This window comes from Oncorhynchus keta, chromosome 22, assembly GCF_023373465.1.
Source record: "Oncorhynchus keta strain PuntledgeMale-10-30-2019 chromosome 22, Oket_V2, whole genome shotgun sequence".
NCBI lineage: Eukaryota > Metazoa > Chordata > Actinopteri > Salmoniformes > Salmonidae > Oncorhynchus > Oncorhynchus keta.
Window position 1 is genome coordinate 195920 of NC_068442.1, and position 14081 is coordinate 210000.

General features: G+C 46.1%; 1 protein-coding gene across 5 annotated transcripts in view; it reads right to left on the bottom strand.

Moving 5' to 3' along the window:
• LOC118376237 (reelin) overlaps positions 1–14081 on the bottom strand; it is a 315561-nt gene that overhangs the window by 119308 nt on the left and 182172 nt on the right. For all 5 annotated transcript variants that reach the window (XM_052474627.1, XM_052474628.1, XM_052474630.1 and 2 more), the window contains 13 exons: positions 13662–13902; positions 13228–13379; positions 10819–10970; positions 10420–10535; positions 9987–10195; positions 7984–8112; positions 7765–7874; positions 7471–7537; positions 6903–7007; positions 6494–6622; positions 5203–5364; positions 4268–4504; positions 3599–3791 (listed from right to left, as the gene is read on the bottom strand). In XM_052474627.1, the coding sequence (XP_052330587.1) occupies positions 3599–3791; positions 4268–4504; positions 5203–5364; positions 6494–6622; positions 6903–7007; positions 7471–7537; positions 7765–7874; positions 7984–8112; positions 9987–10195; positions 10420–10535; positions 10819–10970; positions 13228–13379; positions 13662–13902 (2002 nt within the window). The remainder of the gene's footprint in view (positions 1–3598; positions 3792–4267; positions 4505–5202; positions 5365–6493; positions 6623–6902; positions 7008–7470; positions 7538–7764; positions 7875–7983; positions 8113–9986; positions 10196–10419; positions 10536–10818; positions 10971–13227; positions 13380–13661; positions 13903–14081) is intronic.

Genomic DNA, 14081 nt, shown 5'->3' on the forward strand with positions numbered 1-14081 from the left:
TTCTTCCATTTTTTGAACCATTGCCCCCATCCACAAGGTGCATAAACAACAACAATAAATCAGAATGAAATTTACATTTACATTTAAGTCATTTAGCAGACGCTCTTATCCAGAGCGACTTACAAATTGGTGCATTCACCTTATGACATCCAGTGGAACAGCCACTTTACAATAGTGCATCTAAATCTTTTAAGGGGGGTGAGAAGGATTACTTTATCCTATCCTAGGTATTCCTTAAAGAGGTGGGGTTTCAGGTGTCTCTGGAAGGTGGTGATTGACTCCGCTGTCCTGGCGTCGTGAGGGAGTGTGTTCCACCATTGGGGAGCCAGAGCAGCGAACAGTTTTGACTGGGCTGAGCGGGAACTGGACTTCCTCAGTGGTAGGGAGGTGAGCAGGCCAGAGGTGGATGAACGCAGTGCCCTTGTTTGGGTGTAGGGCCTGATCAGAGCCTGGAGGTACTGAGGTGCCGTTCCCCTCACAGCTCCGTAGGCAAGCACCATGGTCTTGTAGCGGATGCGAGCTTCAACTGGAAGCCAGTGGAGAGAGCGGAGGAGCGGGGTGACGTGAGAGAACTTGGGAAGGTTGAACACCAGACGGGCTGCGGCGTTCTGGATGAGTTGTAGGGGTTTAATGGCACAGGCAGGGAGCCCAGCCAACAGCGAGTTGCAGTAATCCAGACGGGAGATGACAAGTGCCTGGATTAGGACCTGCGCCGCTTCCTGTGTGAGGCAGGGTCGTACTCTGCGGATGTTGTAGAGCATGAACCTACAGGAACGGGCCACCGCCTTGATGTTAGTTGAGAACGACAGGGTGTTGTCCAGGATCACGCCAAGGTTCTTAGCGCTCTGGGAGGAGGACACAATGGAGTTGTCAACCGTTAAAATAAGATAATAGATACAAAGAAACCGTTAAGAACATAAATCAATCATCTCTAATAAGCACATGTAGGACAGTTTGCAAGTGTGTGTGCATGGACAGATGCAGATGTATCTCTCACATGTGCAGCACACAGTATTTGTTTTACAGTCCTTCTTTGTGGGGCAGAATTGGCATCTCCTCCTCTTGCCTGCCTCAGATGCAGCCTCAGGTGGATCAGGACAAGATTCAGCTCCCTGAACAGCTTTCACAGTTGATGCAGAGGCTGCTGTTCGGGGGAGCCGTTCCCTTCTTTGAATGTGTGTGAATCTTGTTCCGCTTATCGGGCATTCAGGTAGGGTTGATCTTGTTCCATATCACGCATGTAATATGGAATGTAAAGAGGACATATCAATGATGTTATGGAAGATGACCAGGGAATAGCGGACAGTCATCCGCTGGTCTTGACTCATGGTTATCAAATCGTAGCATTCTTGAGAAAGTGTGAAAGACTTTCAGTGGCATCGTGGCATGGAAAATCGCCCTTCCAGTCTCTGCATCGCAGAGAACACATGTAGCCTCAGCTCGGGACCTATACACACCCACTAAGATTAGCAGCCCTATGTAGGCTCGCAGGACAGTCTCCTCCATTCTTTTCCAGTTGTCTCCATATTTATGGAAACTCTCCAAATTTGTCATCTCCAGGATGATTTTTTCGATGGCTGGTGTGATGAACATGTAGAATGTTGAGGCGATGTCCTGGGCATGGGCAACTGCATGTCTCATGTGCCCTGGGGTCATCTTTATGACATGTTGTGCTGCCATCCTGCCCTGGTTGTCATATGGTGACAAGCACCATGTTATTTTGCTGTTCTTTGACAAAAATGTCTCTCTTTCAGCTTGGGGGATTTCTTCTTCATCTGAAGATGATGCATTGTGCATAGTGCTCTGGGTTATATTCTTCCCCATCTTCTTCTTCGGATACTTCCTCTGTTGGTCACTGAAACGTGCACCATTGGCTTCAGCAAAGAGAGAACTGGGGGGACTGTCATCTGCAGCACCTTTATAGCCCCTGTCTTCATTCCCCAGTTGTAAACAATTTCAAGAAATGTTTATTTTGTCAGATTTTAGATTTTTTTTGTCCGAATTTTTATTTATTTTGTCTGTGAACTTGAGTCATGTGTGGGTCGCGGACGGAAGATGCTGCTTGTCAGAGTTCAATGAGTAGCACACAATATCAATTTCTCGTGTGTGTGTGTCTTCGTGGTTTTTGTGGTGTGTAAATGATTTTATAACTGCCGGGTCAAAAATGACCCTAAGACAATCTTTGTACCCTGGTGGTGCACAGCTCACATGGAAATATGAACAAAGGCAATGTTTCCCTTTTGTCTAATGTTGGTGTCACTCTAGGAAAGGTCATCAGATTTCAAGTTGAAAAAATATAATTTAGGGGGTTTCCTCTGCTGTTAAACGTAGTGGCGGGTAATTTTTTACCCTTAAGACAACACAAGGGTGAAATTAAGTAACTGCTAAACTTTAACATTAGAACTGAACCACTTCTTGTCCCTTTTAAGTTGATTCGTCCAGTCACAATTCGTAGACCACACCCTTTCGCAGTATGCTCAATCCAAATTGAGAATATCCTCCTCCAGCAATTTCCTGGTAAACAACCTATTGACTTCATAATTTTCTCCTGTTAGTCATATGCCATTATCATCATTCATCCTGTAACCATTGATACCTTTTACTCTTTATTGTTCTACTTTTGCATTTTACCTGTTGTTGTGTGTTTCTCTGACACAAAAGAAGCTTTACAAAACGGCACAAATTCACAAATCTGATATTGCGCTCATCAGATATACCTTCAGATAAAACAATGATTACAATTTTGTCCAATAATGGACTGGTGCCCTGATTCATAAAAAAAAATATGAATAATCCTTAGAGATAAATTCATACATTTTCAGTAATAACTTGGCCAATATTTCATTTCAATAATATGAGCATCAATACAGAAAGGTAAAACGAGGACTGTTCCAAATGATATAACACGGGTGGAAAATCTTTGCTGTTCCTAATTTAAAAAATAAATAACCACATTCTAATCTACAGATTAGCTAGACTCACACCCCTGAGTAAGTGTGCCAAATTCCATGACTGTCAAACAGATAAAGTGATACACAGTGTACAAAACATTATGAACACCTGCTCTTTCCATGACATAGACTGACCAGGAGAATCCAAGTGAAAGGTATGATCCTCATTGATGTTAAATCCACTTCAATCATTGTTGATGATGGGGAAGAGACAGGTAAAAGACACATTTTCGACCTTGAGACAATTGAGACATGGATTGTGCATGTGTGCCATTCAGAGAGTGAATGGGCAAGACAAAAAAGATTCAAGTGACTTTGAACGGGGTATGGTAGTAGGTGCCAGGCGTACCTGTTTGTATCAAGAACTGCAACGCTGCTGGGGTTTTCACACTCAACTGTTTCTCGTGTGCATTAAGAATGGTTCACCACCCAAAGGACATCCAGCCAACTTAACACAATTGTGGGAAGCATTGAAGTCAACATGGGCCAGCATCCCTGTGAAACGCTTTCGACACCTTGTGGAATCCATGCCGCAACGAATTGAGGCTTTTCTTAGGGCAAAGGAGAGGTGTTCTTAATTTTTTGTGCACTCAATGCATATGTGCCTTTTATTGTTGATCATTCATTATATTTCACTACTTCTTCACCTCTTTGACCAGGTGCCAGGTCAGGCCATGATTGGTGGAGAACTCCAGGCGGACCTGTGTGTCGATGTGGGGGGAGGGGTCTCTGCCGCAGCCCATGACCAATGAGAACTGCAGTGTGTAGGAGGCTCCAATCTGCATGGACTGGGTCTCCACATAACGGATACTGGAGCCTGGGCTGGGCTCTCCTGAGAAACTACAGTATAATAAACAGTTAGCTAACACACATTAACAACACATAGAACTACTTATCCACATAGTGTCTACTGGAACAGGGGCCTGAAAAAAGTTAATATCTTGGCTCAATCTCAATCAAACCTCAATCTGAAGCAGAGGTGAATGGTTTTTACCAATACCTGTAAAGCTGTTGGTAATGTTTTTAGCAGTATTTGAGTAGATTACACAGATACATACAATATTTGTGATGAAACTATACCCCGGGAGATTAGGTTGTGTTTTTTTCCCATAACGTAAAAGCACCCCCCCCCCAAAAAGATAATAGAAACGATTCAGCACCACTGAGATGGACTGCGACATAACTACAAGTATGTAGTTCAGCACCACATGACAGTGTACAGAAACCTTCTAAGGTGCAACCTCTCTCCGCTAGCCTGAAGATAATGGGAAGTACTGTAGGCCGGAAAAAGTGAGAAACGCTTGTCTTTAGTATACCTGAGTGTCCAGTCGTGCTGGCAGTAGGGCTGGACGTGCCCCAGGTAGAAGCCCAGACTCTGAGTGACATCAAGTACATTACTGAAGTCCAGACTTATGGTGTTGAACAGCACAGAGGTCATAGTGATCTCATCCACTGCCCAAACGTCATGCCCACGCCCAGAGTGGTACGGCTGCCACCAACGGAACTGCACCCCAAACCTACGGGCACCGGGGGGTAGCTCCACTGATACAATCCTGTAGAGGTGAGAAGGAAGGAGGCATGGAGGGGAGAGAATGAAGGGAGGAGGGGAAGGTAGGTGGAGAGTGAGGATGGAGGGACGGAGAGAGGAACACAGGAAGGGATGGAGAAATGAGATAAGGGCAGGTGGAGAGAGAAGATGGAGGGAAGGAGAGGGTGTGGGATGGAGTGTTATCAATGTTCTCAAAATAATCCAAACAGTCCAGATGGAGTGAGTCACATTAGCAAGGCTCTGACTGACTAGGTCTGGATGGTGCTCTTCTATAACCCACACAGCTATGGACTCAATTACCTCCTCTCAGCAGACACACACACACAATGTGCATTCACACCTCTATCCCGACACTTTGCCCCCAGCCTTCTGCCCCTGATGAAGAGCTCTCTAGGTGGCCCAGGCCCAGCTCTGCGTGTGTGTGTGTGTGTGTGTGTGTGTGTGTGTGTGTGTGTGTGTGTGTGTGTGTGTGTGTGTGTGTGTGTGTGTGTGTGTGTGTGTGTGTGTGTGTGTGCATGTGTAGCCGTTTGTCATTACAACACACAGTAGGCAGTACTAAATGGGTCCCTGTGGGTTACATCTCTCTTCTTAGCACCAGGCATCCATTAGCAACAGTATTACAGACGCCTTAGGACTGTGTCACAAATGCGCGCACAGAGAAACACATACACCTCCAGCCCCCCACCCCCTCTCGTACAGTACCTGGGTTCGTGGAAGCCCTTATATGCGTAGTGTTGCAGCAGGATCCAGGTAATACCATTGTCTGAAGAGAAGTGCAGCAACACACCTTCTCCTGGTTGGTCAGGGGCAGGACAGGAGCTCAGGATGCTACGACTACCCAGACGCAAAGTGAACTGGAGGTACCTGGGGGAGAGAAGGGGGATGGAGAAGGAGAGGGGGGGTCGAGGGTTAGAGAGAGGAGAGGTGAGAGAGGAAAGGAAGGGGGATAGACAAATAGACACAGATAGAGGAAGGAAGGGAGGGAGAGGAGGAGGGGTGGCAGGATGAGATGATGGATGAGATGATTAAATGAATGAGGACTCAAATAGATAGAAGAGAAGGATGAGAGGAAGAGTGTGGGGAGAGAGAGAAAGTCAGAGAGAGAGAGCGAGAGAGAGAGTCAGACACATTTAGACATGTTTTCACCTTCCTCTCACATTGTGCCTCTGAGAGTTGACATATAAGCAACTAGGGAAGAGAGAGATGGTAGCACCCAGAATGCTGCACTATTCATCAACACACACACACACACACACACACACACACACACACACACACACACACACACACACACACACACACACACACACACACACACACACACACACACACACACACACACACACACACACACACACACACACACACACACACACACACACACACACACACAGCCCCCAGCCCCCTCTGTCCTTGGATCTGGCTCAGTGTGGCTCTAATCACCAGCCCAGTTTCCTCTGGCTCACTCAGTCTGAGAGGAAAGTGGTATTAAATATGGCCGTCAGGTGGCACACAGGGAGCCACAAAAGGCATAATCAATCAAACACAGATGCCATCTCATCTCTCTATCCTACTCTATTCCTCACTCTCTTTCATTCTTCCTTTCCCCTCACATCTCCTCTCATCTACAGTCCCCATCCATCTCACACCACAGGGTTGGGGGGGAAGGAGAGAAAGAGGGAATTAGGTGACAGAGGAGAGGAGAGAGGTGACTTGTTGGAACTTCTGCAATATTAATCAGAGATTAGAATGCCTGCTGAGGATATGAGATGAACCCTGATATGATCCCAGTATAATGTATTCTGTGAAACTGACCATTAGAAAAGGTGTGTAAATGTGAATATTCATATGTACCTCCAAGTCTCATTCATAGACATTGACTGAAATTGCAAGACATTATCATTATTTTTCTCTCTCCCCTTTCTTTCCCATACAGTAATACATGAGTATGTGCAAGCACCTGTGAGTGTGTGTCCCTAGCCCAGTACTGTACCTGGCCTGAGAACTGTCGAGCGGTGCGGTCACCAGGTGTCGTCTGCTGTCCCTGTTGAAGACCAAAGCCTTGCCACTGGCCAGAACCCCACAGCCGAAACTCACCTCCGCTCCCCTCAGGGAGGAGAAACTGTGGAAGGAGGAGATAAAGAACTTCACAATCTGTTTAATAGGGCTGTTCTTATCAGTTCACACTCCAGAGAAGCTAGTAATGCAACATAAAATGTAAACAAAATAGAATGTTCAGACAATTCTAATCGTTTTTTGGCGGGAACAATAGCACATTTTCCTAATAGCAATGTAACACAGTGCTTAACGTTCAACATGTGTGTGTGTGTGTGTGTGTGTGTGTGTCTGTCAGTCCGTCCGTCTGACTGTCTATCGTTGAGCACGTTCTCCTTTTAGTTTACCTGTGGTAGGAGGAGAGTCTGGGGGAGGAGAAACCCTCAGACAGGAAGGCAGAGAATGTCTGGGATGCCAGCTCACATGCTGGACCACTAAACCCTGGGTCACACCTACAGGAGCAGAGGGGCAGGGAGGGAAGGGTATGGGAGGAGAGCAAGAGGAGGGTATGAAGGAAGAGTGAGAGGAGAGGGGGAGGGAAGGGAGGAGGAGAGAGGGACATAAATGTATGGAGGTTAGAAAATATGGGGACAGAAGAAGAAAATATTAGGAAAGGGTGGGAGGGAGAGGAAAATTGGGATGAGAGAGGGAGACAAGGCAGGCAGAATAAGAGACAGAAAAGAGAGAAAGAAAAGAGACAAAGAAGGAGAAAGGCAAAGTAGAAAAACAGAGAGAGAGAGATGGGAATGGAACCAGACACAGAAAATAATACATAGATCAATACATGCAAATAAAAATAAAATAATTTGATCACGATCTTAGCGCTAAGACATTTGATGAATTAGCAATAAAAGGGAAAGAGAATAATTCATTCAAGATATACAGTATTGTTCATTCATTAAGTTCTGTTCTTACTTGCAGCCGGTGCGGGAGCATTGTCCTCTTCCAGAGCAGAAACGAAGGCAGGATGGACCAATGTACACTGGATGTACACACAAATAAGAGAGAGATAAGAAATTATATATATATATATATATATATATATATATATATGGACTTTAAAATATAATACCTTTGAAAGATGGTAGTGGTTTCTTTTTGAGATTCTAGAAAGTTCATCTTTAAAGGATTTGAACCATTCAATTTAGCATCGCCAGACCCATGCTCTTATAAGGCACACAGGACCACTAGTGTGTGTGAGGTTCTCACCATTATCTATGGCCCACATGTTGCCAGCACCCATGCCACTCTGTCTCCAGCGAAACTGTGTGGTCTCAGTCAAGGCAGCGTTGGGAAGTGGGATGGAGATCCTAGTCCAGCTGTAGATTGGTAAAAACATAGTTTTAAATACAACACTAGTAGCAATTGAATGTATCTCTATGAACACACACTCATCTGTGTGTGTGTGCGTGTGTTTGTGGTGCCTACCCGCTGTAGTTGTCTGAGGAGTAGATGGTGCTGTGTGGTAGGTGGCGGCCAGCACACAAATCTGGAAGACACTCTGTGTGGAGCAGCGACCAGGAACGACCGTGATTGGTGGAAAACTCCAGATTCACACTAACAAAGCGATAGAAAAATCTTATATAAACTTCAAAATTATGCAAATATAAATTTAAAAACAAGACAAAAAAGTTTGAAACTTTGCACCCATGGAAATGACCCTATCCCCTCCTCTCTTCTCCAGACCATTTCCGGAGACCTTCTCCCTTACCTCACCTCGCTCATCAACTCATCCCTGACCGCTGGCTACGTCCCTTCCGTCTTCAAGAGAGCGAGAGTTGTACCCCTTCTGAAAAAACCTACACTCGATCCCTCCGATGTCAACAACTACAGACCAGTATCCCTTCTTTCTTTTCTCTCCAAAACTCTTGAACGTGCCGTCCTTGGCCAGCTCTCCCGCTATCTCTCTCAGAATGACCTTCTTGATCCAAATCAGTCAGGTTTCAAGACTAGTCATTCAACTGAGACTGCTCTTCTCTGTATCACGGAGGCGCTCCGCACTGCTAAAGCTAACTCTCTCTCCTCTGCTCTCATCCTTCTAGACCTATCGGCTGCCTTCGATACTGTGAACCATCAGATCCTCCTCTCCACCCTCTCCGAGTTGGGCATCTCCGGCGCGGCCCACGCTTGGATTGCGTCCTACCTGACAGGTCGCTCCTACCAGGTGGCGTGGCGAGAATCTGTCTCCTCACCACGCGCTCTCACCACTGGTGTCCCCCAGGGCTCTGTTCTAGGCCCTCTCCTATTCTCGCTATACACCAAGTCACTTGGCTCTGTCATAACCTCACATGGTCTCTCCTATCATTGCTATGCAGACGACACACAATTAATCTTCTCCTTTCCCCCTTCTGATGACCAGGTGGCGAATCGCATCTCTGCATGTCTGGCAGACATATCAGTGTGGATGACGGATCACCACCTCAAGCTGAACCTCGGCAAGACGGAGCTGCTCTTCCTCCCGGGAAGGACTGCCCGTTCCATGATCTCGCCATCACGGTTGACAACTCCATTGTGTCCTCCTCCCAGAGCGCTAAGAACCTTGGCGTGATCCTGGACAACACCCTGTCGTTCTCAACTAACATCAAGGCGGTGGCCCGTTCCTGTAGGTTCATGCTCTACAACATCCGCAGAGTACGACCCTGCCTCACACAGGAAGCGGCGCAGGTCCTAATCCAGGCACTTGTCATCTCCCGTCTGGATTACTGCAACTCGCTGTTGGCTGGGCTCCCTGCCTGTGCCATTAAACCCCTACAACTCATCCAGAACGCCGCAGCCCGTCTGGTGTTCAACCTTCCCAAGTTCTCTCACGTCACCTCGCTCCTCCGCTCTCTCCACTGGCTTCCAGTTGAAGCTCGCATCCGCTACAAGACCATGGTGCTTGCCTACGGAGCTGTGAGGGGAACGGCACCTCAGTACCTCCAGGCTCTGATCAGGCCCTACACCCAAACAAGGGCACTGCGTTCATCCACCTCTGGCCTGCTCGCCTCCCTACCACTGAGGAAGTACAGTTCCCGCTCAGCCCAGTCAAAACTGTTCGCTGCTCTGGCTCCCCAATGGTGGAACACACTCCCTCACGACGCCAGGACAGCGGAGTCAATCACCACCTTCCGGAGACACCTGAAACCCCACCTCTTTAAGGAATACCTAGGATAGGATAAAGTAATCCTTCTCACCCCCCCCCCCACTTAAAAGATTTAGATGCACTATTGTAAAGTGGCTGTTCCACTGGATGTAATAAGGTGAATGCACCAATTTGTAAGTCGCTCTGGATAAGAGCGTCTGCTAAATGACTTAAATGTAAATGTAATGTAAATGAAATGGACACCTCAATATTGTATCATATCATATTGTAGCGAGGTTCGATCTCTTGACGGAACGGCTAAGGTACTGGGTTGGACCCAGGTTTTAGTCCCGGTCGTATCATATCCTACCTGTTGGCAGGCTGGTAGGACCCACAGCCCAGGTTGATGGAGAACTGTGTTACATGGGTATGTGTGCCAGGAAGGACAGGCAGCAGCTGCATGAAGTCTACTGCCCAGACGTGACGGTTGGCACCGCCATGTGCCCGCTGCTCCAGGCAGAACTGGGTGATGGGGGTTTGGAGGTCTGTGGAGAGGGCTACTGACACTACTGACGGAGTCTGGTGGAGAGGGGGGAGGGTGAGGAAGGGAGGGGTGAGTTGAGGGAGAGAGGGAGGGGAGAGATGAAGCACAGTTGAGGAATTAAAAATGGTTCGAGCTGGGCGGAGCAACATATTTTCCATTTAGCTAGCTAAACATGAAAAATACAGTTTGAATTTGCTCAGTTCATAGAGCAGCCTAGTGTAGGAGATGGAGCAGGTCTATGTCATGTGTGTAGTCTCACCCTATAAGAGGAGTATGGCAGGGTATCCAACAGCACAAGGTCTCGTCTCCCCTCTGACCTACCAAACAAGATGACATCATTCTCATGGGACTCTCCTGGGTCACACTCCCCACCACCTGCAGGGAAACACACAGACAAGCATGCTTTCTTTGTCAGGAAAATATTTGGCTGCAAGCATAAAAAGACTGACAGCTTAGCTAACAGAGAATAGGCCTCTTTCTCAATGTTTTTAATATTTTTTCCGCTCCTTGTCCCTCCCCTTCATCTGCACTGATTGGAACAGACTTGACAGGTGAGAACAATAAAGTGGAAGCTCAACAGGTCAGTACAAAGAAGGCAAGGAGAGGCCAGGTATTTACATCATTGAGAAAGAGTGTGTCAGTGGTAGGTGGTTCTTACCCATGGTGAAGTAGAACCGAAGGTTTCCGAAGGAGGTGGTATCCAGGTAGGGAGTACACATCTTCCTCTCTCCATCCCTCTCAAACACCAGGGCCATGCCTGACTCCATCTCCCCACAATGGGTCCCATACACAGCCCCCTCGATGTCCCAGCTACACACAGAGACAGAGAAGGGTTAAACACCAGGGCCATGCCTGATTCTATCTCCCTACCCTGGGTCCCATTCACTTCCCCCTCAATATCCCAGCTACACACAGAGAGAGAGAAGGGTTACATTGGAATAGCAATCCTGTCTCAGCAGTTTCTGTCGCTCCTTCTCAGTACTGATGACATTTCCATGTGTGTGTGACAGATGGAGTATGGACAGGGAGGTGACACGCGTTCCAATCCTCAGCAGGATCTGCTTGAGCCATGTTGCATGAGAGATGACACACGTACGACAAAAGACAGGTTTCAACTGACATAGACAGGTCCTCTGAACTCAAATACATGACATTCTCGACAATGATGGGAATGAGATAAGCCTGGTGAGTGACAGATATTCAGTTTCCAAGACCCAGGTTAAGGCCAGAATCCACATCCAGCACATCCATGATGATGATGATGAAAGAACGCTTTGATATGTGAAAGGATATAGCAAGGGAGAGATGAGCTGTGTTCGAATTCTCATACTAACCACACTATTTGTTATGTAAATTGAGTATATAGTATGCTTATTGGTCATAGTATGGATATAGTTAGTATGCCACACGTTTTCCGTGCTTTTAGGGCCGTAATGCAATTCCTCAGAAAACGGGCATGGCTTTATAACTTTTCAGATTTGAAGAAAATGAAAGAAAATATGCAGCAGAAATCCGACGAGAGTGGATACAAATTCATTTCTTTAACTAATTATGACAAATGTTGAGAATATTTTGAAAAATGTAATAAATTAATACTTTTTCAAAGAAGTCACATGTTGTGTTGGCTGACAATTTGTTAGCTACGCTATCCTTACGAACCGCTTAGCATTAGAACAGTATGTACCTGTATGTTAGCTAGTTACAATGACGGTAAGCCATCATTGTAAATAAGAATTTGTTGTTAACTGACTTGGCTTGTTAAGTAAAGGTTAAATAAAAAAAACATTTAAAACATTTACCTAACGTTAGTTTCCTACTAATACATCGATCTTGCCAGGCAGTATATTAACTATCTGCTATCTAACTAACTACCCAACATTTATTGGCTTGATTATTTACATCCCTACTATCACGTTCGTCGTAAAGAGGAGACCAAGGCGCAGCATGATGAGAATACATTCCTCTTTATTAAAGGAAGAACACGAAGAACACTTAAACTAACAACAAAACGAACGTGACACTATATAACACGAGTGCTGAAACAGGCAACTATACATAGACAATAACGCACAAAATACCCAAGGAATATGGCTACCTAAATATGGTCCCCAATAAGAGACAACGATAAACAGCTGCCTCTGATTGAGAACCAATCTAGGCAACCATAGACATAAAAACACCTAGACTAGAAACAACCCCATAAACAAAACAAAAACCCTATATATTTACGAAAACACATATATCACCCTCGTCACACCCTGACCTAACCAAAATAATAAAGAAAACAAGGAATACTAAGGTCAGTTCGTGACAACTACATTCTTAGCTCAGTGGTATAGTCGGTCAATTCAATGGATTTCTACTCTGATTTCAGAGAACTCTTGCGCAGAATAACTGATGAACTTCTGAACGCACAACACCCGTTGAATATGGCTGGGGTCAGTAAACGTCTGCAAAAAAAGCATATTTAAATTGTTGCCAGCAGCACTGTTACAGTCACCAACGCTCTGGATAACATGAAAACAGCCCAAGCAACTGTGCTAGGGCAAGTAAAATGGTCAGAGTGAGCAGTTCTCTCATTTGTTTCTGGAAGTAGCTAGCCAACGTTAGCTTGGTTGCTTGACTGCCATTGAACGCCCGGATCAACCCTACTCCTCGGCCAGAGCGTCCAGTGTGCGCTCTGAACACTCCGAGAGCGAAACGCTCTGAATTTATGATTGGACAATCTTTCAAAGCTCTGGATTTACGAACGCCCAGCACGTAATCTGGCACTCCATATTAAATTTAAGAACACACCCAAAATCATATATTTTTTTAACTAGGAATATGTTGAACTACCAAGCTAGCAAAAGGTTGCCTAGCAACAGCATCAACTTCTAGACAGGCCAAGCTCTAGTACGCTCAACTAAAACAATACTGTTCGTTTCAGGTATACTAATATGAACTAATATTATTTACTGTAGTATGCAGTATATACTCATTAAGTATACAGTATGTTAGTATTGGTATTCGCACACAGCTATGGAGACAGATAGATGGAGATGATGATGACATCATTATGTCTCACTTGGTGGGCAGACTCTCAAAGTCCTCCTCCCAGTAGCTCTGACCCTCCTCTCGGTGGAGGTCAATGTCTCTGGTGGAGGCGAAGGTGTGGCCCACCCCCTCCTCGTTGTTGCCATGGAAATACAGGGTGTTGCCCTCTGACTGACAGGCACGCTGGGAAAGAAGGAAGTGAAATGACAATGTCGAATACCATCAATACAGATGAAAATACAGTATGGCAATAACGTATTACTTTACTGTAGGTATTGTACATGGGGAAGTGTTACACTGACCACGACCTGACCGGTAAAACCTCCTGGTCCTAGTAAGTAAGCAACAGTATTTTGGTGACGGCAACTTGATTACCTTGATTACCTTACCTCATCTAAAAAGATGGTTTGCAAACTGCCATTAAACAGTTGAAGAGGAAGAAAAATAGGAAGAAGAACATGGTACCTTGACGGTAGCCCCAGGGAAGAAAAGCCAGTTGGCCGTGTCTGGGGGGTCCAGATTATCCTCCAGTAGGGGAGGTATGTAAGCAGCGTTGACCAGGAGTACGTTGTCCAGGCCCCAACACGACTCGTAGCCTTCGGGTCCCTGGGGGGCCTCCTGGGACCAGCGTAAACGCACCCCATCTCCCCTGGAGTGCACTGGCAGGGGCAGGAGATGGACTACTGTACTGCTGTTAATTGGAGCTCTGTGGAGAGGATATATGATATATATATATAAGCTCCGAATCAGTCTGTTTCTTGTGTGTGTGTATTGTGTGTGTGTAGAGTGGTGTAAGGGATGGTGCGCATGTGTTGGGGGGAGAGAGTATGTGTGAGTGTATCTGTGTTTGTGTGCGTGGGTGGGTGGGTGGGGGGGGGGGGGTCC